Below are 23,004 nucleotides of genomic sequence, written 5' to 3'. Positions count from 1 at the left end.
CAGGAAAACCTTCTGGGTGAGTATTTTGTTCTACTTCATTCTATAAACGATGTAAAAGCCATATAAACTGAAATTATCCTTTAACAGCAGTACGTCTTCCCGGCGCCTGATAGTCAACCAATGCGGAAAAGTTAGTGATTATCCAACTCTCAGATTATCGGTTATCCTTTGGTTTTCTTACACTGGAATCGCAAACTTTTAGCTTTTAGCTAGCACTGCTGTTGCAGTTGTTAAAGCCATGTTTACACCGTGCTCAGGTGATAGCTCTGCGGCTTACTGGACGAATACAAGATATTTAAGACTAAGATATTATTTTGCTGTTATTTTTCAACTTTTTCATTTAGTCAATTACCAATACAGAATTTATTTTTCTGCACATCTAATTGCAGAGATCATCAACTCTCCTCTGTATTTGAATTAGCATACAGTATTATAGTATACCTTTATCACATTTGTTATGTAATATTAATTTCTGGTGTAAAATAAATACAATATTTAAAATATATATGATAATTGCTTTCAAACAAAAAGCAGCTGGAGCATTTGATCAAGCAAACAGCAGCTCTTTATTCTAATTTATTGGTTTATTATATCAGAGGATGTCGCGTGTTGGCTCATGTAGGATTGTTTATTCTTAAGCCAGAATCAGCTGGTAATGAGCCGATAATGTCAGACATCTTTATCTAAAACGCACAGGGATGCAGAGGATGCACTGATTAAGTGACATCAGAGCTTTCGTGCACTTCTTATTAATTCATGTAGTATTTATTTGTACTTTCTATCACTTTACAGTCCAGCTTTGTATCTCTTCGAACATAAACTGTTCATCCAAACTCAGGTTCCCACATTGACATGACGCCAGCTCCAGGTCCCCTCACTGATACAACGCGCTGCTGCAGCCGTCTGTGGTAAACTGAGGGAACATTCTGGACGTGTTTCGGGCCGATAGATGTGACATGTGTTTGAACAAACTGCTGCTGCATCCATTCAAACACTGACAGAAGTGTTGGGCTCAAATCTGGGACAGCTTTACTGTGGTCACATGACCCAGATAAGTCCTATAGTTTGCCTCGCACCTCGCTGTGTGGCGTCTCTTCATGAGTGGATCTGCTTTTTCTCTGCTGGGTGAGCCGTCGTTTCCAGTTAGACTCACAAGTAATGAACAATTACGCAGTTAAAACAACCTTTATCAAATATTTACGTTATCTCCAGGCTGTTTCTTTTTTTTATAACCAACAAACATGCAGGCAGCAGGCTGAATGAACCGAAGATGCTGTGGCTGTTGATGATTTATGTTTATTCAGCTCAGTTAATGAGTAACCCGAGCAGAATGAAAGGCTCCTCTGGTCAGGAAAAGATGGCGAGTGTGTGAAACAACGCACAGATCCATAACTGACATCACGGCAGAGTCCAGAGTCTGAACCGGGGGTGTAAAAGTCAACAGGTTGCTCCAGTTTTACAAGTCAGAAACATGTAATATTCAAGACATGAAACCCTCTGCTGCTTCCAGAGACCTGCACGGTTTCAGCCTCAGCCGCCAACAAACTATGCATTTCATCTCAAATATTTTAAGCACCTGGATCGCCGTGCGGTTTAAACGAGGTCAGCTGCTTATGGTCACTGACAGCAGGAAACACAGCCCTTTATGGCGCCGTTCACTGGTTAAAGTCGATCTGATAACGTTTGTTATCAGGGCGGATACTTCTCAAACATACACATTATTTTAAACTTCACATCCAAAGCAAACACTGAGTGGTTTCAGGGCTTCAGATTTTGTTTGTAATCCCTCTTCAAGCCTGGGTGAGATCATCTGATGGTGTGCCTTCCTGTTTAACCACATACCACCTGTGAAGTATTTACAATGAGCAGGTTTCACAAGAAAAACAAAGACTGGAGGTAAGAGTTGATCTCTGACACAGTCCTCGCATGATCCTTTCACAAAACGCATCCAGAAAGTATGGCGCTAAATATAGATGCCACTGTCAGATATTCATCATCTAAACATGTCTCCTATTGGTCTTTGAATGTGCATCATCAAACGTAAACACATTTTAAAAATCTCATAGAAATAGCAAGTTGAACCAGATAGTAGCAGAGAAACAGCTCTCCTCTGACCCTGGTTGTAGGAGCAATCTGGGGTGAAGTAGCGCTAACTTTAGCCGACACCGTTGAGCAATCTCTGTTTTGGTCGCTCCTCCACTGCCGGGACAGTTTGAGCAACCAATGACAGAGCCGTAGACGTGTCCTGCTCAAACCTTTGACATCCTGAGTCGGTAACACCAAAGAAGAACCACAATAGCTGAGGAGGAAGCTGAGAAACCACTGGAGGAGCAGATGCAAATCACTCCTGTTATTTCATCACCATGTGAGCCAAACCTGAACTCTGCTGGAGAAGCTGTTTTCCCAGGAGCTGCAAGAACAACACAAAGGTTTCTCACTTCCTGGAGCATGTCTGGAGCACAGGGCTGGACTTACCGCCCAGTTTAGACTATCACTGATTTTTCTTCAATATTCAAACATCGTCATCATCATCATCACACAGTTCTGACAGTATCTGACAGCCTGCTTTACAACAATATAACAATATATTCAGTTTCAGGAAATGACAGATGATCACTGCTGTAGTTATTAGGGGCCTGGGATGATATGTTTTAGAGCCGACCGATTAATCAGTCGAGCCGATTAATCAGTCCGATTATAGCCTGTCACCAATTAATCAACATCGGCCAAAATGTAGCCGATTATAAAAATTTTTTGCTCCGCTGAGATTCTGTCACTCCTGTTTAGGGATGGGTACCTTTAAATTTGAAGCGATACGGTACCGATGCCCGGTACCTGGCAATCAGTACCGGTATTCAATGGTACCAATTTTCGGTACTTTTTTTGTGTTTATGTAGTAAAAAATATCAATTTCTTTAAAAATAAAACATATATCTTTTTTCAATTTGACACATTTATTCCTCAATTTATAACCTTGCAATGCTGTGATTATGTCCAGCATAGAAAATCTCCTACTCTTCCACTCCCTCAAAGTAACAAGGATGAATTTAGGTACCTAAACATGGTACCTTTTGATTTTACGTGAATCGGTATCCGGTACTTTTGACAGAATTCGGTCGGTACCTATAAAAGTACCTAATTCGGTACCCATCCCTACTCCTGTTCCTGTGTGTCTATGTGTTGGGCTGCACACTGCCCGAGTGCCCGCCCCCTCCGTCCACCATTATCTAATGTAAGACTATAATAGTGTAAGTTGCTCATTGTGTGTTTACAGTTTGACTTATTTTCTACTTACTGTGTTTTAAGTTTGATTTCTTTATTTATCATTGTGTTTACAGCCTGTTCTTATTTATCATTGGTTTACTCTGCGGTTCTTATGTTGACAGTTTTATAATTTAAGTTCCTTGTCTTAATTCAATAGTGTTCTGTCTATGTCTTGAATCATGGGTATTATATAATTTGTGTTCATATACAGTATATATCCTGTGTATATCAATAAATGTATTCTATATATCAGCCGATATATTGGATATCGGTCAATATATTGGATATCAGCCTTTTTTTGCCCCCAGTATCGGTATCAGCATCGGCCCCAAAAATCCCATATCGGTCGGGCTCTAAGTATAATTCAATTTTAGTTTCTAGTGGCACAAATCTCAGCCCATATAATGTCATATTTAGTATCTGTGACCTGAAAATTGCAGGTTTCTAAATAGATGTTCTACTTGACACAATGAACCCCAATTTTACAGCCTCAACTACTCAGCTTACACAGAGTTGCTCCATCCTTACACTAGTGTTATCGTGGGAAGGTATCAGGTACCGTATCGGAAGCTACTGCATTCATAATCTAAGTGTTAATGTGGATTTATTAATCCCATAAAGGTGTTGTAGTGGTTTATTTCACTGAATATTTTAAGGATAAAACCCTTAAGTATGAGCTCTCGTCGTGTAGTCGTTCAGTGGACCACCTGCAGCATCACAAACAAACACTTCAGACCTTTATGTTGATGTTAGCCACTGTTAGCATGTCGGCTAACCTCCACTGCCGCCGGCTAGCTAACAGGTTCGATCAGACACAACAAGGACGGGCAGAGAGGGGGACCGACACAGAACACACACACACACACTGGGTCGATACCAGGACACCCACTGTCCACGACTCGTCTCATATCACGGCCCCGCTCAGCAGTGTCACCCCCGGACACACGGGCTAACGTTAGCGTCTCCGTGGTGACAGCAGCAGCGGCAGCAGCAGCGGGCTAACAGAGCTCCTCTCCGGGAGGTGAACTCACCAAACAAACCCTCTGCTGGATCTCTCTGCGCGGCTCGGTGTCACTCCGAGAGCTTCCCGGTCTCAAACGGGGCTTTTTCTGACACCTCGGGCTGGATCCAGGGTTTCAATGAACGCTCATTCAACAGGAAGCATGAGTAATTGTTAAACTTACCAGCAGCTCCCGTTTCTTAAGCATCTTCCGTGAAATCCCTCAGAGGAGCGTTTTTCACTGACAGAACACAGTCCACCATGGCAAGTTCACTGAAGGACACGGGATCCGGGCTTCCGGGTAGACTTACAAAATAAGAGTCGATCGATTACGGAGGCGTAAAAGATACGTAACATTGACATCATTTTTTACTTCTACTTCTTTTTTTAAAAAAATAAATATTTTTATCGTTACCGATATTGGAAAGTAGTGTAAGCAGTATTGAGGATCTAAATATAAACATTTCTAACTTACAATAAAATACGTTTTCAAACTTGTGTATAGGTTATTTATGGACGCCCACTGTGGCCATGCCAGAAAATAAAATAAAAAAAGGACAAAAAATAAACAAACAAACAAACAAAAAATTCTGCATCATAAATGTCAAACGATAAGAGATGAGAAAGATGAAACTAAATTTTCACATTATCACATAATACTAAATTACGACTTTATTATGTGATAAGTTGGACTGGTTTCATAGATTAATTAATTTATTCATTTATTCATTTTCATGGCAGCATTATGTTTCCATTGTTCATAACATAATTCACAGCATCATATACTTCTGTATACATTTTTCTAGGTTACGCATTTTGTATTATTCTATTTTATTTATTCTTTTTGTAATTTTTGCTGCACATTTACACTTGTTTGTTTGCTGCTGTAATTCTATAAATTTCCTCAGTGTGGGATGAATGAAAGATGATCTTATTTTCCTTAGTACATTTCATTGTAATTGTGATTGTCAAGGTCAAAGGACTTCTTTTTCACTCTTTGTTTTATATTAATATGTTGTTTGGATATTTTGTTGTTGATACCTGTTCAGTTAAAAGTCTTGAATTGTAGGATGCTAATGTATTTATTTTTATATTTTTGTAAGACAAAAAAAAGTTTTTTGTTTTTGTTTTGGATTTATAATTTAATGAATGTCAGTGGTAAGTTGTTTATGTTATGTTTACATTATAGTAGCTGTAATATTTGTACAGGTGTAAACAGTGGTGTATAATACTGTCTATGGGAAAGACCCAAAAGGGAAAAGGTGGTGGGTTGAATAAACTCAAATATAACACAGTGTCAGAGAAATCAATCTAACTCTATAAGGCAAAGTAACAGTCGACAATGCTTTCATCAATATGGCAATGAAGTAGCGTAAATTATTACTGTTAAATGTGATGTAATTGAAATAGCTCGGGAGGAAAACACAACTTTATTTATAAAATAAAACTAAAAAATTTCCAACATCATTAAAGGCCTTGGGCAGTGGAGTCATAGTTATCATTTTTAGTTTTCAGTTCCTTGATGTATAACAATAACGCCAGCTTTAATTTGAAGGAAATGCCGTTGAACTTCCTGTGATGTAATATTTAACCTGACCGAGCTTCCCACTCACAGACCCTCTCGCGTGCTGTCTGTGCCAGAAAGTCCCTTTAGCATGTAACAAAGATCGTATGTATTACAAAATGCTTCACTCGGAAATGACGAGTATATGGCAACTTCCGGAGCCTGTGAGGCGCACTGAAGTTGCAGTTAAAATTTATCTGTTGTCCTACATACAGCAAATAAGCTGGCATTAACATACAGATTTTCTCTTGCAGACCAAAAGCTAAGTTTTGTTTGTTTGTGTTTTCAAGAGATATGGATGATTTAATATAATGGTTTACTATTATAAGAACCGAGTGCTTTAACACTTTGTTATAACAAAGATAAAGATAAATAAATATAGATAAATATCTTTTTCTAGCCTTATAACCCGGGGTTATGCAAAATGATTTAAGAGTAAAATGTGCCAACAACATTGTTTTTTTTTTTGTTTTTTTTTGGAGTAAGATATCCAATAGTGTTAGGGACTGAGTCACTTTTCAATCAACAAAATGTGACCGCAGAGTAAACCAATGATAAATAAGAACAAGCTGTAAACACAATGATAAATAAAGAAATCAAACTTAAAACACAGTAAGTAGAAAATAAGTCAAACTGTAAACACAAAATGAGCAATTTGAATGGTATGCTTTACTTGTTTTTATGCTTTATTTCCTATTTATAATAGATTCCAGAAAACTCAAGGAATATGTGTGAAATATATGCCAAAAAAAGGTAATTCTAATTAACTTATCATTTCATTAACTAACTATACTTATACACCATGAGTAAATAACATATTAATCCTCAGAAATTTCAAAATTTGACTGTGAAGCGATTTTTATTCATTCATGTATTTATTTTTCAAAAAAAAAAAAAAAAAAAAATATCTGTACAATACAACCAGAATCATTAACTCTTATTATTGTTGTTTGGTTTTCTCATATTTATTGTTTTGTTTCTTTTGTATTTTCCTGTGATATATATCTGCTCGAAACCAATTTTTCATTTCTCAATATTATGTACGTAATAAATGTCTGTTTTCTGAGTATCACTAATAATAATAGTGAATAACTTGTTAATATCACTTGAACTAATGAGATAAACAACGGTGCATTTCTATTTATTTCTCATTTCAAGTACCGAGTGATCCATCTTTATAATATTGGATCTCTGCAGTGACGGATGTTTGCCGTTAGAGGGCCGTAACGAGCAGACCGTCTCCGTTTTGACCCGGATTCATAACAACAGCTGCAAACGGCTGACTGTACCTGAGCCAGGCTGAAACTGTTCCTCAATCTTCACGGTTCAGGTTCTTCTCACCGGTTTAAGGTGTCTTTGTTTACAGCACAGCGGCGGGAAAACATGACGACGGTTATTCTGCGGTGACGCTGACGTCTGTGACTGTTTGGAGCCGTTAGAGCATCATCACCAACAACAGCCGTTAGCTTTAACACCAAACAACAACAACAACAACAACAACAACAGGAACGGTCCTGACAGCTGCAGAGGAAACACACACAGTGAGTAACTGTGGATTTAATCACATTAAACATATAATACTGACGCTTCTGTCTTCGAAACAATAGAAATGACGCTGATGGTTGGTGTTTAGGAGCTAAGCTTAGCCACATGCTAATACAGCTGAATCATGTGATCGTTCAACTGAAGGATGGTCTAAGATTATGGATACACGAGAAATTACTTTAAAACTTCAAGCTATATTTATATTTTCTAATTTGAGGGCAAATATAATCTTTAAAGTGCTCTGAGGTAGGTGTTGGATGATATTAATGAAACAAAAATGGAAGATTTAATGTTAGCCAGGATGCTTATGCTAAACTTCACTGAGGCTGACATCAGAGGAGGTGAAACCGGCTTTTAATGAAGGATTTTAACCATAGTTTTACTCTTTTATGTGAATGAATCTGCCTGAATTAGAAAAAAATTAATTAATCTTTTTTTTAGTGTATTAAAAATCTGATTCTGTGAGCCGGATTTCCTCAAATGTGAGTTCCCTTGTAGAGAAATATTGATGCTTAAGCTAAAATTATGACAAAACAACAACTTTTGGTCCAAATCTTTTCCCGTAGATCAGGGGTCTGCAACCTTTACTGTTGAATGAGCCATTTTTCCTGAGCTCATCTGGATTTTAGTCATTCAAGAGCCACAAAATCTACTTTGTTTTCACAATAAGGACAAAAAAAAAAAAAAAAAAAGACTATAAAATTTCATACATACTAAAAAAAATAGTGAATACTTATCTAAACAGAACGTTTTTGTGTTTAAAAATCAAAAAAAATAGTACAAGTGATGTCTTTGTTTTGTATTAATAAATTTCCATTAAAAAAAAGAAAAATCTATAAATATTTAATAATATATAAACAATACAATATATAAACATATAATTTTTTTTATAAATTTGCAAAATTAAAAAAAAACAAGTTTGACAATTATTAAAATAATTAAAGCATTCAAAAAGTTTGAAATTTAAAAAATAAAAAAATTGAACAAATTTGCAATGTAATACTATAAGTGTAGTTTCAAAAATGTGCCAAATTAACCAAAAATCGTAAAAATTTGCAAAAAAATTATATAATTTGATTTGATTTAATTTAATTTAATTAAAAATAACAAAAAATTGACTTTCAAAAAATTTCAAAAATTTTAAAATCTTCAAAAATGTGCATAATCTTAAAAAATTCTAAATTTGAAAAAAGTTAAAAAAAAAAAGTTTAAAACAAACTGCTAAAAGGTTTTTAAAAAATTGCAAAAATCTCAAAAGATCTGTTGACATATGTGATGAATATTCAGTTCAACAAAATGTTAACTTTAAAAATATTAAGTCTTTACTTATCAATACCCTCTGTAAGAATATTAAAAATTATTAATTTTATTTATATATTTTTAAAGCTACAAGGAGCCACTGCAAAGGAGTCAAAGAGCCACATGAGGCCCCAGAGCCACAGGTTGAAGACCCCTGCCGTAGATCTAACATCTAGAGTACCAACATTACATAATGTAGTAGCTAGGTTGTAAAATGTTGAGTACCTGAAGTGGAAAGGTTAAAAACTGTCCCACAGGTGTAAATGTCTTAATGTTTTCCCTCCTCAGACGTGAGGAGACGCTGAGGCGAGATGGGGAACCAGCTGGCGGGGATCGCTCCATCACAGATCCTCTCTGTGGACAGCTACTTCTCCGACATCCACGACCATGAGTACGATAAAAGCCTGGGCAGCACTCGCTTCTTTAAGGTGGCCCGCGCCAAACACCGCGAGGGCCTGGTGGTGGTCAAAGTCTTCGCCATCCAGGACCCGTCTCTGCCTCTGACCAGTTACAAACAGGAGCTGGAGGAGCTGAAGATCAGACTCCACTCCTGCCAGAACTGCCTCCCCTTCCAGAAAACCTCCCTGACGGAGAAGGCGGCCATCTTGTTCCGGCAGTACGTGAGGGACAACCTGTACGACCGCATCAGCACGCGGCCTTTCCTAAACAACGTGGAGAAACGCTGGCTGGCTTTCCAGATCCTCAACGCCGTAGACCAGGCGCACAAAGCTGGCGTGCGTCACGGCGACATAAAGACGGAGAACGTGATGGTGACCAGCTGGAACTGGGTGCTGCTCACTGACTTCGCCAGCTTCAAGCCCACGTACCTGCCCGAGGACAACCCGGCAGACTTCAACTACTTCTTCGACACGTCCCGGCGGAGGACGTGCTACATCGCGCCAGAGCGGTTTGTAGACGGGAGTATGTTCACCACAGAGAGCGACCAGAACACGCCGCTCGTAGATCTGACCAACAACAACCAGAGGAGCCGGGGGGAGCTCAAACAGGCCATGGACATCTTCTCTGCAGGTGAGGAAACGTCTGATCTGAACACGTCAGACAAAGAAAAGAGAGCGTCTCAGTTTCTTCTTCTCTTTGTTTTCAGGCTGCGTGATCGCCGAGCTCTTCACAGAAGGCGTCCCGCTCTTCGACCTCTCTCAGCTGCTGGCGTATCGCAAAGGAAACTTCCAGACGGAGCACGTCCTCTTAAAGATCGAGGACCGCAGCGTCAGGGAGCTGGTAAGAGTCGTCGACATCTCTGGCCTCCTGACTGCTTCCTAAACGTCCTGAATGATGTGTTTCTGTCCACCAGGTGGCGCAGATGGTGCAGCGTGAGCCGGAGAAGCGCCTTACAGCCGAGGAGTATCTGAAGCAGCAGAGAGGGAAAGCTTTCCCCGACATCTTCTACACCTTCCTGCAGCCGTACATGGCGCAGTTCGCCAAAGAGACCTTCCAGTCGGCCGACGAGCGAGTCCTCGTCATCCGCAAAGACCTGGACAACATCCTGCACAACCTACGAGGAGGTGAGAGGTCGGACGCCTCAGGTGATTGTTGGCGTACACGGTGAAGAGTTTAACCCTCTGTTTGTTCCTCCAGGCTCCGCCCCCTCCTCCTCGGGTCAGGAGAGCAGCGACATCGTGCTGAGCGCGCGGGAGGAGCAGGGCCTCATCGTGCTGGTCTCCGTCATCACCTCCTGCCTGCAGACGCTTCACTCCTGCGACTCAAAGCTGGCCGCGCTGGAGCTCATCCTGCACCTCGCTCCTCGGCTCGGCGTGGACATCCTGCTGGACCGCATCACGCCGTACCTGCTGCACTTCTGCAACGACCCCGTGCCCCGTGTTCGCGCTCAGGCTGTTCGCACGCTGGCCAAAGTCCTGGCTCTGGTGAAGGAGGTGCCGAGGAACGATGTCAACATTTACCCAGAGTACATCCTGCCGGGGATCGCTCACCTCGCACAGGACGACGCCACCATCGTCAGGCTGGCGTACGCAGGTACTGACATCCTGAGCAGCATCACCGTGACTCTCTGGACTTTAGATTTATCTTAAAGTGATCCTCCAGGATGGAACAAGTTGGGTCCTATCACAAGGTTTAGGGCAGAAATTACCCCTACAGCAGTGTTTTTGTGCAGCAGAAGCCCAGAGCGCTCGCACCAAACACCCCCTCCCTGCTCCTCTGCAGGTTTCCTCTGCACTCAGACGGGGACATATTTTACTTGACCAAAAACACAAATAAACGGACTCCCACCAAAAAATCTGATATCGGTCTGCATTCACGCTTTATTTAGAGAATTTTCAGTGCGTTACTTTCACACAAAAACACCGCTAAATAAGGCTCTAGTTCTCATTGTGTCATAAAACGGCGCTACCTCCGCTGCAGAGCCACAGCTGGCTACAAGGCGCGCGCTGCTTAGTGTATCAGTCCGTGCGCGGCGTGCCAGATATAAACAAACACAGGTAGTCTGCCAGGACGAAGAGACACGATGACAACTAGTCTTTTTTAGCGGTGTTTATGTGTGAAAGTAACTAGGGATGGGAACTGAATTAGGTACTTTTACAGGTACCAACCAAATTCTGTCAAAAGTACATGGTACCCATTCATGTTAAACCAAAAGGAACCACATTTAGGTACATAAATGCATCTTTGTGACTGTGAGGGAGAGGAAGAGTAGGAGATTTTCCATGCTGGACATGAACACAGCATTGCAAGGTTATATATTGTAGAATAATTAATATTAAATTGAAAAATGAAATATTTTATTATTACACAAATTAATATTTTTTACCACATAAACACAAAAAAGTACTGAAAGTGGTACCGTTGAGTACCGGGACAGATTCCCAGGTATCTGGCATCAGTACTGTATCATTTCAAATGTGAAAGGTTCCCATCCCTAAAAGTAACGCACTGAAAATTCTCTAAATAAAGCGTGAATGCAGACCGGTATCAGAGTTTTGGTGGGAGTCCGTTTATTTGTGTTTTTGGTCAAGTAAAATATGGCCCCGTCTGAGTGCAGAGGAAACCTGCAGAGGAGCAGGGAGGGGGTGTTTGGTGCGAGCGCTCTGGGCTTCTGCTGCACAAAAACACTGCTGTAGGGGTAATTTCTGCCCTAAACCTTGTGATAGGACCCAACTTGTTCCATCCCAGAGGATCACTTTAAGATAATCCTCAATCCTTCTTTTTCTTCCTGTCGTCTCGTCTCTGACGCTCAGAGAACATCGCTCACCTCGCTGAGAGCGCGCTGCGATTCCTGGAGCTGGTTCAGGAAAACAACGTGAACACAGAGCAGGACCTGAGCGGAGAGGACACCGAGGAAACCCTGCACCCCAACGAGAACTACGACTCAGGTACACACACACACACACACACACACACACACACACACACACACACACACACACACACACACACACACACACACACACACTCCTGCTCAGAGTAACCCTCCTGTTTCCCTCCAGAGCTGCAGGCGCTGCATGAGATGGTGCAGCAGAAGGTGGTGACGCTGCTCAGCGACTCGGAGAACATCGTCAAACAGTCGCTGATGGAGAACGGCATCACGCGCCTCTGCGTCTTCTTCGGCCGTCAGAAAGCCAACGACGTGCTGCTGTCCCACATGATCACCTTCCTCAACGACAAGAACGACTGGCACCTGAGGGGGGCGTTCTTCGACAGCATCGTGGGTACGAGCCTGACGCGGCGTTTTCACTGACCTCACCGCTCGATGAGTCTGATCACGTTTCTCACACTTCCTGTTGTTTCTGCTCCTGGTGTTTTGGCGTGTTGAAGGCGTGGCGGCGTACGTGGGCTGGCAGAGCTCGTCCATCCTGAAGCCGCTCCTCCAGCAGGGTCTGAGCGACACCGAGGAGTTCGTCATCTACAAAGCCCTGAACTCGCTGACCTGCATGTGTCAGCTGGGTCTGCTGCAGAAACCGCACATCTACGAGTTCGTCAGCGACATCGGTGAGACCTCAGCCAGGAGTTATCTGCTCTGTAGCTCTGTGAACCGTACCGTCTCATATTTGTCCTCTCTGGCTCGCCGTAGCTCCCTTCCTGTGTCACCCCAACCTGTGGATCCGTTACGGCGCCGTGGGCTTCATCACCGTCATCGCTCAGCACCTCAACGTGGCCGACGTCTACTGCAAACTGATGCCCCACCTCAACCCCTTCATCACGCAGCCCATCATCCAGGTCAGTCCTCCTCTTCCTCCTCCTCCTCCTCTTCCTCCTGCTCCTGTAATCCTCCTCCTCCTCCTCCTCCTCAGATCGATAAGGAGCTGGTGCTGCTCAGCGTCCTGAAGGAGCCGGTGAGTCGCTCCATCTTCGACTACGCTCTGCGCTCCAAAGACATCGCCAGCCTCTTCCGCCACCTGCTGCTGCGGCAGAAGAAACGCGCCGGGTCAATCCCAGAATGCCCCACGCCCGACGACCCGGCAATCGCCCAGCTGCTCAAGAAGCTGCTCTCACAGGTCAGACACATTTTTTAATCCCTCGCTCTCTTTACCAAACCGCTGGATCCTCACGTCTCTGTGCTGATGTTTCTGTGATCAACGTGAGAGAATATCTGTAAGAGTGAAATCATATTTGGACAAACTGAACTTCCTGTGAGACTTGAAGAGTGTCAGAGCGTTTATCTCCTGACGTGAGTCGTTCAGACAGAGGGGGCGCCACACACCGCCCTGAAACTCATGGTCTCTCCACGGAGTTGCCGTTTCGTTGGCGTGAGACGCTGTATTCGTGAGCGAGGGTTTCCTGTCTGATCCTTTCTGTTGATGATGTTTGTTTCTGATCCTCCTCAAACTGAAACCAGATCAGCTGATGGTTTAATCGTCACTCTGATGTGTTTATCTTTGGCTCATTAGGAGAAAGATTTTCTCTCTAACAACTTCATTAAATGAAGAAATAAAAACCAGCTCTGCGACGTCGTTAATCTTTTCATTAGCTCTTCATAAACGTCTGCTCTGACCTCGGAGGTCAACGTGTTCCTCAGCGTTTGATCAGAGTCTTAATCATGATTCTGGTGAACAGATCAAACAGATTCCTCTGCCCTGGAGGAGGAGGAGGAGGAGGAGGAGGAGGAGGAGGAGGCTCTGAATGACGGTTAGCGCTCCCTGTCAGAGCGCCATCTGGAGCGCAGAGCATCTCTGGGCTCCAGCGTCTTAATGTTCTGAGGAAAAACCACATTTCTGTGGAAACAACAGCTGTTACAGAGCTGGATGCTGGCTCTGGTTTCTGCCTCTTAGACTTCTTTTTTAAAGTTATTTATGTCACGGCTCTGTTCAGAGGACGGGACGGGGCCGTGAGGAAAACAGGGAGAGGAGCAGGACGGCTAACCTCACAGGGCTCAGCCTCTTTAAAAAGATTTTTATTCACTTGAAGAGTTTTATCTGCATGAATCTGTCCAGTGTCAGGAGTTTGTCACATGAAAAGGTCAGATTTAGAGAGTTTAAAGGTGTTTCTCTGATACTCAGTTCTGGGGCTGTTCTGATATGAACGTCAGTGAATGTGAATTTCTCTTTTCCTCTTCCAACAACAAAGATCTGAATTACAGGTTGATCATTTTACTGTTTATTTGTTCTTTAGTAATTGTTTAACTTAATTATCCAGGAATGTTCAAGAAAAATAAATAAATGAAAAAAAACAAAACAAACAGCTCATAGAAATTTTTTGAGTTGTTTGGAACCTTGAGCTTGCCGTAGTTTTGCTGAAGTCAGCCGTGGGCCTGCAGAGACTTTTCTGTTCTCTTCCTGTTTGGAAACACTTTCCTACGGAAGCGTATTGCATTCACTTGAATAAAAAAAAAACAACTCCGGTTTTTCAGAGTAATTTATTCTTTGGTTTGTTTTGGTGGTAATTAATTTTGTTTTTCTGATTGATATTTTTTATTGGTTTGTTTTTTTTTATAATTATTATATTTGTTTGTTTTTTTGTTATAATTATTTCTGTTTTTATGAGTAATTTTTCCTCCTGTTTTTCGGAGTAATTTTTTCCTGAAGTATCGAGCTTCTTAGAAATCCCGTGAGAACCTCCAACCTGCAGACGACTCCTGTGGATGTGTGGTGGCTCCTGTGTCCCGCACGCTCAGAGATCCTGTTGGGCTCATATATGCCTCATCGTTAACTTTCTACCGGCTTTCCAATGTAGAAGCAATGCATTTTTTAATGCCACATCTTCGTCTATTCCTTAAGTATTACTTTGAACAACAGGCTTATATCAAATATAAGGATAAAGTCGAAAACATAACAAGCGTATCATACCCTGTGTGTGGCTAATACCTTACCTTTATTGACCCGGTACGGACCGGTACAAAGTTAAGGATGCTTTGGGGTTTTTACTGAAGTCTCTGCTGCTCCTTTAAGAATCAGACGACATCTGTAAACCTTGGACTGTCTTTGAGTTTCTTACGAGCAGCGTTTGGTCGATGAAACGGCGCTGACGTAGCTGAATCCTGGTCTGAGTCTCTGCGTCTGTTTCCTCCTCAGGGGATGACGGAGGCCGAGGAGGACAAGCTGCTGGCGCTCAAAGACTTCATGCTGAAATCAAACAAGGCCAAAGCCAACATGGGGGAGCAGAGCCACCTGGGGGAGGCGGCCCAGACCGGCGTCATCGACCTGGCCACGCTCGGCATCATGGGACGCCAGGTGGACCTGGTCAAACCTAAAGCTGAGGCCGAGGATAAGAGAGGTAACACGGGGGTAGAGCTCCTCTGAAGGGGGCCTGGAACTGATGCAGTCAGCTGTGCAATGCATTGTGGGTTAAGGTTGAATAAAGAGTAAACTTTCACTCCCTGCAGTCACTTCCTGTTGACCATCAGAGAATCAGTCTGACCTTCGCTCATCGTCCTGTCGACTGACTGAAGAGCAGACACCATCAAATAGAGTCTTTCCAGAGTTTTATTTTAGTGTAGCACAGCCGGAGTCTGACTTCCTGTTTCTGTTTGTTTGTTTCCTGTTGCAGCGAGGAAGCACACCAAGCAGGACTCCACCATGAACGAGGAGTGGAAGAGCATGTTCGGGTCCCAGGAGCCGCCGTCCGCTCAGCCCGCCACGGTAACACGCTCACTGTCACACGCTCACTGTCACACGCTCACTGTCACACGCTCACTGTAACACGCTCACGGTAACACGCTCACGGTAACACGCTCACTGTCACACGCTCACGGTCACACGCTCACTGTCACACGCTCACGGTAACACGCTCACTGTCACACACTCACTGTCACACACTCACTGTCACACGCTCACTGTCACACGCTCACTGTCACACGCTCACTGTCACACGCTCACTGTAACACGCTCACGGTAACACGCTCACGGTAACACGCTCACTGTCACACGCTCACTGTCACACACTCACTGTCACACGCTCACTGTCACGCTGCGTCTGCTGAAGACATGGTCTGATTTTTTTATCAAAGTCTTTTTGTTTGCATTTTTAGTGAGTTATCACAGAGAGAACAACATAAACAACAACAAACAAATAGGACAGTGAAGAACTCAAAAACATGCCCCCCTCCCCAAATACAGAGTCATCAATATTCAGAAAGACATAAAAAAAAAACAATTAAAAAAAACAATTAAAAAAAAATAATAATAAAAATAAAATAAAATAAATAAAAATAAACAAACAAATAATGAATGAAATAAAATAAAAATAAAAAGGGCATGATCATATTTATCAGCTATAAAAAAATGATCACAATTAAAAATAATAATAAATAAAAAGAAAAGAAAAATCAATAACTATAAAAAAAAATAAAATAAAAAAATTAATAACAATAAAAGTAATAAAAAAAATAAATAAATAAATAAATAAAATGAAATAAAAATAAAGAAGGGCATGATCATATACATCAGCTTAAAAAAAAAAAAAAAAACAAGATGAAGGAAATTACGTAAGATTTAAAGTGAGGCCAAAAAAGCTGGAACCCGAAAAGTTTGATAAATGTGCTTCTGCAAAAATCATCAACATCCTGGAAAATAACTCCTGGTTTTTCTGAGGATCTGAGCAGTTATTGGTTCCTCTGACAGCGAATAATGAGGTAAAAACTGCCCAACCATCAGATCAGCGTCTCATGACAGATCCTGACATGGTTCATAAATCTTCATCTTATCAACAAACCAGTTTATTTTCCTGCAGCTTTTCAAACTCAGCTTTATTTAATAATCACCTCTCATGTGGTTCAACACGAGGTCCAGAGAGCTTCACAGCAAAACAGAAACAGACGATGAGAAACGTGGGCAAAATGTTCAAAGACTGAAAACAGAAGGAAGCTGGAGATCATTAAAGAAACATCGAGACGAATTAGTGACACACAGTGAACACAGGAAGTCGATGAGAGAATAAAGGAGCCAGAATAAAAAGAAACAAAGGTCTTTACTTTTTGAAAGTGATCCTCCGGGATGGAACAAGTTTTGGTCCTATCACACTGAAAAAATCTGATATCAGTCTGCATTCACGCTTTATTTAGAGGATTTTCAGCGCGTTACTTTCACACAAAAACACCGCTAAATAAGGCTCAGGTGTTCAGGTGTGAAAACCCTCAGAGACCAGGTTGGACCATGAACCAGAGCAGGGCTGTGTAAAGCTTTAAAAACAGACTTAAAGATTTAAAACCAGCTCTAAAACCGATGGATGTGATCTCTTTGAACGGTGAAACTCTGGCTGCGCTTTCTGAGAGTTTTCTGTCAAACAGGAAGAAGAGTCTGAGAGGTTTTTGTTCCAGACGAGCTCCACAGGAAGTCCAGGACGTTTGGATTGATCCTCCAGAAGTTTCCGTACCAACCTTGGACAGAGTCTCCTCAGTCCATAAACCAGGATCTGTTTTCTTTGCAGGCCGTCGACGGTCCAGCCAGTCAGATCAGGAAGAGCGCCGTGGCCCCGACGTTGCCCGTGCTGCAGTCCGTGGCGAGCGGCCCCGCCTACCAGCGCCGCATCAACACCTGTAAGGCGGAGCTGCAGCAGCTGGTGCAGCAGAAGAGGGAGCAGTGCAGCGCCGAGCGCATGGCCAAGCAGATGATGGAGAGCGCCGAGTGGGAGAGCAGACCGCCGCCACCAGGTAGAGACCAGAGCCGTCTGTTTCCTGTTTGTCACCTCATCACGTCCCTGATCCAGGATCAGGACACGGCAGCTCCTCTCACCTTTACCTGACAGATCGTCAAGACCAGTTCACTGATTCAGTCTGAGCGAAACTTTTCATCAGAGTTTAAAACTTTACAGGAAACACAGACGCTCCTTTGATCTGTCCCCAGGTCTCTGAGCAGGGACGGCCTCAGACCTGGGTCCGTTTTTATCTGCAAGATACTCTGAACCCACAGAGACCTGATGGAGAGTCATGTCTCAGAAAACCTTAAATTATTGTAAGATGTAGAAAATTTAGATCATCAGGGGGCGTTCAGGAGATCCTGATCCTGATCCTGATCCTGATCCTGATCCTGATCCTGATCCTGATCCTGATCCGTCTCTCTGATCCTGATCCTGATCTGTCTCTCTGATCCTGATCCTGATCCTGATCCATCTCTCTGATCCATCTCTCTGACCCGTCTCCATGTCTCAGGTTGGCACCCCAAAGGTCTGCTGGTCGCCCACCTCCACGAACACAAAGCCGCCGTCAACCGCATCCGAGTCTCGGACGAACACTCCATCTTCGCCACGGCGTCCAACGACGGCACGGTGAAAGTATGGGACAGTCAGAAGATGGAGGGAAAGACCACGACCACCAGGTGGCGTTAAACGGCAGTGTCTGCTTTTCCTCCAGGTGAGGCGAAGGTTTACTGCAGCGCTCTCTCTGTCCTCTGCAGGTCCGTGCTGACGTACTCGCGGATCGGCGGCCACGTGAAGACGCTGACCTTCTGTCAGGGCTCTCATTACTTGGCGGTGGCGTCGGATAACGGGTCCATCCAGCTGCTCGCCGTAGAGGCGAACAAACCGCCCAAGTCGCCCAAAGTGCAGCCGTTCCAGACCAGGTGAGGAACAGACCGGAGCAGGTGAGACCGCCTCCTGAAGGGGGACCAGGCTGATCCTGTTCCTGTCCTCTCTCCAGGTCTCTGGACCTGCAGGAGGACGGCTGTGCGGTGGACATCCACCATTTTAACTCTGGCGCTCAGTCCGTGTTGGCGTACGCCACCGTCAACGGCTCGCTGGTGGGCTGGGATCTCCGCTCCAACACCAACGCCTGGACGCTCCGCCACGACCTGCGCCTGGGCCTCATCACCTCCTTTACCGTGGACATGCACCAGTGCTGGCTCTGCCTAGGTCTGAGCCGGACCCCCTCACCAGAACCAGGTCCTGCTGAGTCTGGGTACTGATCCAGGTCTGTCCCTCCTCTTCCTCCACAGGAACCAGCAGCGGCACCATGGCATGCTGGGACATGCGGTTCCAGCTCCCCATCTCTAACCACTCCCACCCGGCGCGAGCACGAATCAGACGCCTGCTGATGCACCCGCTCTACCAGTCCTCCGTCATCGCAGGTGAGGAGGGGGCGGAGCCAGGCTCTCCGTTTACTACCAGAGGGAGACGCTTTAACCTCAGCTGTGTGTGTGTGTGTGTGTGTGTGTGTGTGTGTGTGTGTGTGTGTGTGTGTGTGTGTGTGTGTGTGTGTGTTTGTGTGTGTGAGAGCAGCTGTCCAGGGGAACAACGAGGTGTCGATGTGGGACATGGAGACGGGAGATCGTAAATTCACCCTGTGGGCGAGCTCAGCTCCTCCCCTCTCTGAGATGCAGGTTAGTGTGTGTGTGTGTGTGTGTGTGTGTGTGTGTCCTTTTCATCGTATTTCTAGTTTTCTTCCTTTTTTTCCATCAGTGACTTTGATCCCTTGCGTCTCAGCAGCGCCCCCCTCTGACCGTCTGTCGTGGTTTTTAAACCTCGTCTGTGGAGGAAACAAAGAAACTCGTAGGGAGCAGAACCAGAGTCAGGGAGAGAAACTTGAATCATGAACCCGTCCATGAATGTCTCTGTAACAGCTGTTTGTTGAGGAGCTGGTGGCGCTACAGGCTCAGATAGAAGAGGCTGAAATGAGAGTGATCGCAGAGACAGGAAACAGACCAGAGTCAGTCAGAGGTTTAAACTGGGGATTTACAAATCCCCTCTGACCTGGAAACACCTCAGGATCCCCAGGAGGAGCTAGCAAAGTCTGCTGTGCCGAGGGCTGTCTAATGATAATGATAAACTTTATTTATGTAAAACTTTCCAAAAGCAGTGTAACAGAGTGCTGTACAAAATAAATCAAACGAGAGGAAACAAAATAAAATAAGAAAAATGTGAGGAATGAAAGAAAATAAAATGTATAAAAGGCCTAAAACCATTAGATAAAGAAAGGGAAACCATCAGAAAAATAAAATTAATTAAAACAGATTAAAGTTAAGATTTGTGGTGTTTCCTCTGACTAAAACCAGGACAGGTCCCCAAATTACCGACCCGTACCGTCCCACTTCCTGGTTCCCTTCTGTTGGGGTGTCAGACTAAACTGATCCAACCCCAGAAGGTGGAGCTAGAAACACTGCAGTCTGCTGATTGGTGGAAAGAATCATCACTTCCTTTGTGACAGCGGCGATAAAGACCAACACGTAACCGGCCATGTTTAAACCTCCAGTCCACTTCCTGTAGAGAACTTCCTGCCACCAACAGCATGAAACTGTCACGTTTTTCTTCCTCGTTGGATTTCTTAGCGTGGTTCCCTGTAATGTCAAGCTGTTACGTCGCTGACACGCCATCAGGCTTTACTGATCCAACCGGACCACTTGGAGGGAACGGGGCTCTGAGTGCTGCTCCTGAGACCTGATCAGGATCATTGTGTCACTCTGACTGTCTCTGTGTTCCAGCCGTCTCCTCACAGCGTCCACGGGATCTACTGCAGCCCTGCTGACGGGAACCCTCTGCTGCTGACCGCGGGCTCCGACATGAGGATCAGGTCTGAGCCAAACCAGCACAGCAGCACCACATCCTGAACACACACTCACTGAGTCCACACATCCTGAACACACACTCACTGAGTCCACACATCCTGAACACACACTCACTGAGTCTACACAGCTCTGGTTTCAGGGGGTCACAACATTTTTGTTTATTAATTTAACCTTTTACTTCACCAGGTTGGTCCCAGTTAGAGTAAAAACCAGAGACAGCAGCAAAAACACAAAGTTACAGACATGGAAAAAAGACACAGCACCATGAATCAGCAGCTGAGGCTGAGATCAGATCAGGATGTAACTTCTTCTTCTATGGTTTCAGTCGTCCAGAAACCACCGACAGTCTGAACCTGAAAGATCAGAATCTGTTTCAGATTTTTAAAGTCGTCTGCGGCTCTGACTCATCTGATCCCTCGTTTCCTGGGAACTCATGGAGCAGACGTCCTGGTTCTTCTTTAAAACCTGATCAGAGTCTGAGGCTTAGATTCAACACGCAGAAACATGAGTCAGCAAATAAACACAGAAACATGAGTCAGCAAACAAACACAGACCAGACCCTCACGTAGACCGAGGACAGGAAGTCTGTCCACGCACACACCTGCTGACTGTAACAAACGCCGTCCTGTGAGGTGGCGTCTGACGTGTGTCCTGGTTTCAGGTTCTGGGACCTGGCGTATCCTGAGCGCTCCTACATCGTAGCGGGCGGAGCCAACGACTCGCTCCACTGCCCGTCCGTGCTGTACAGCAGGAAGATCATCGAGGGGACGGAGGTCGTTCAGGTGAGCCCTGTCTCTGGTTAATTTCCCATCATGCCTCTCTCAGAGCGTGTGAGGTTTAACGCGTCTTCGTCGTCGTTCGTGCAGGAGATCCACAGCAAACAGAAGAGCGGTGTGGTGGAGGACTCGCCTCGCCGTGGCCCAGAATCCCTCCCTGTGGGGCACCATGACATCATCACCGACATCGCCACCTTTCAGACGACGCAGGGGTTCATCGTCACGTCGTCCAGAGACGGCATCGTCAAGGTGTGGAAGTGAGGAGGAGGAGGAGGAGGAGGGTCTTCTTCTGTCTAACCGTGGATTGTTTCCTGTGGCTGATGAAGACGTCGCCCTCTGCTGGTCGCTCACAGCTGGAAGTTGCACTTCGTTAAAAACATTTATTTCTGGAGCTGAAGGTTTGTGAGCGCGCTCATCTTTAGCTCCTCCCACCTTTGTTTCTCCTCTCAGACCAAAACAGTTTCCTTTCCTCATGATGTCATTTCCTCTGCTGGTGTGTTAAGCTGTGAGCGCTTTAAGGAGCTGGATGGTCGGTTCATGAAGGCGTTGGTGTTGGAGCTCATCTGTAAATACGTCTCTTTAAATCTGATTAATATAAACTCTGATCTGAATCCTGTACAAACATCTAACCCTCGCTGTGTCGCTGCAGACGAATCATGTGACCCGTGATCGTTTCTGTTCAATAAAAGCTGCAGCAGAAAGTTTAAGACCCTGACTGATCTCTTATCATCCAGTTTCCTTCATCGGAGGTGACGTTAAAAAGTGAAACACCTGCTACAAAAAAACAGAGTGAAGAGTAAAAACATCCGGGGTTAGGGTCAGATTTATCAGATTTATCTCTGAGTGATTCTTTAAACATCTGGAGCGACCTGTTGGAGAAAAACTGAACCGGAAGCTTTGTTTCATATCAACAATCAGAAAATTATGTTTTTATTTTGATCTTTTTTTTTTTTTCAAAGTTAAAGTTTATTTGTCAGAGGATCCAGATTACCTCAGCTCAGCTCTACACGAGACTACACTGTTCATGCTTTGTCCACAGGGGGCGCCACACCCCACACCAACAAAATCCACATGAGCCTCCAGGAACAGACTGGATCAAGTCTGAGAAACTTTTACCTCTCATTGAGATGATTGAAACTTTAATCCAGATCTTCCAGATTATCCAGACACAGATTAGAAACTTTAAGTCAAACAAAACTTTATTAACTCTTACAATAACATCTAAATGCTCTATTTATGGACTCTGTCTGTCAGTGCTCCCTATCATCAGACCCCCTCATTACATCATCACAGACTGATGACATCACAGCTCACCTGTCCCTCAGGTGTCTCTGATCCAGATGATCAGTGGTCAGTTTCCTGCAGTGTTACCTGCAAACTCTGCTTCAGACCAAGGAACATGTTCTCCATCAGGGGGCGCTGTGGGGGAAACATGTCAGGATGGTTTATGTCAGGATCAGGATCTGGATTTGATCAGGACTGGTTTCAGATTCAGACTGTTTTGACCTGAAGACAGAGCAGAAAAAAAGGAAGGAAGGAAGGAAAGGAGGAGAAGGGAAGGTAGAAAGGAGAGGAAGGAAGGAGAGGAAGGAGGAGAGAGGGAGGAAGGGAGGCAAGGAAGGAAGGGGACAGAAAGGCATTTGAGAAAAGAAA

At 44.1% G+C, this 23,004-nt stretch overlaps 2 protein-coding genes across 4 annotated transcripts in view; one reads left to right on the top strand and one right to left on the bottom strand.

Moving 5' to 3' along the window:
• Positions 1-4,564, bottom strand: part of atp2c1 (ATPase secretory pathway Ca2+ transporting 1) — a 54,355-nt gene extending 49,791 nt beyond the window's left edge. The window contains exon 1 of one of the 2 annotated variants that reach the window (XM_074683094.1): positions 4,449-4,564. In XM_074683094.1, coding sequence (XP_074539195.1) covers positions 4,449-4,472 — 24 coding nt within the window. In that variant the 5' untranslated portion in view covers positions 4,473-4,564. The other variant, XM_074683096.1, reaches the window with a different exon arrangement.
• A 2,490-nt stretch (positions 4,565-7,054) lies between these two features.
• On the top strand, positions 7,055-22,059 carry pik3r4 (phosphoinositide-3-kinase, regulatory subunit 4). 2 transcript variants are annotated; one of them, XM_074683750.1, is made up of 21 exons: positions 7,055-7,369; positions 8,961-9,701; positions 9,778-9,911; positions 9,985-10,195; positions 10,269-10,664; positions 11,885-12,019; positions 12,134-12,355; positions 12,462-12,635; positions 12,718-12,863; positions 12,938-13,141; positions 15,155-15,356; positions 15,630-15,721; positions 17,508-17,730; positions 18,229-18,394; positions 18,473-18,637; positions 18,715-18,926; positions 19,010-19,141; positions 19,293-19,393; positions 20,492-20,580; positions 21,237-21,357; positions 21,442-22,059. In XM_074683750.1, exons 2-21 carry the CDS (start codon positions 8,984-8,986, stop codon positions 21,610-21,612), a joined length of 4,014 nt encoding a protein of 1,337 aa, XP_074539851.1. In that variant the 5' UTR covers positions 7,055-7,369; positions 8,961-8,983; the 3' UTR covers positions 21,613-22,059. The 2 variants fall into 2 exon arrangements, with proteins under 2 accessions (XP_074539851.1, XP_074539852.1); XM_074683751.1 differs by having other exon boundaries at positions 7,055-7,373.
• The last annotated feature ends 945 nt before the right edge of the window (positions 22,060-23,004 follow it).

Source organism: Halichoeres trimaculatus, unplaced genomic scaffold (genome assembly GCF_033239565.1).
Source record: "Halichoeres trimaculatus isolate MK-OKI-2021-1 unplaced genomic scaffold, fHalTri1.1 fHalTri1_scaffold_12, whole genome shotgun sequence".
NCBI classification, from domain to species: domain Eukaryota; kingdom Metazoa; phylum Chordata; class Actinopteri; order Labriformes; family Labridae; genus Halichoeres; species Halichoeres trimaculatus.
The sequence above is the reverse complement of the archived record's forward strand: the minus strand, read 5'-3'. Positions and strand labels throughout refer to the sequence as shown.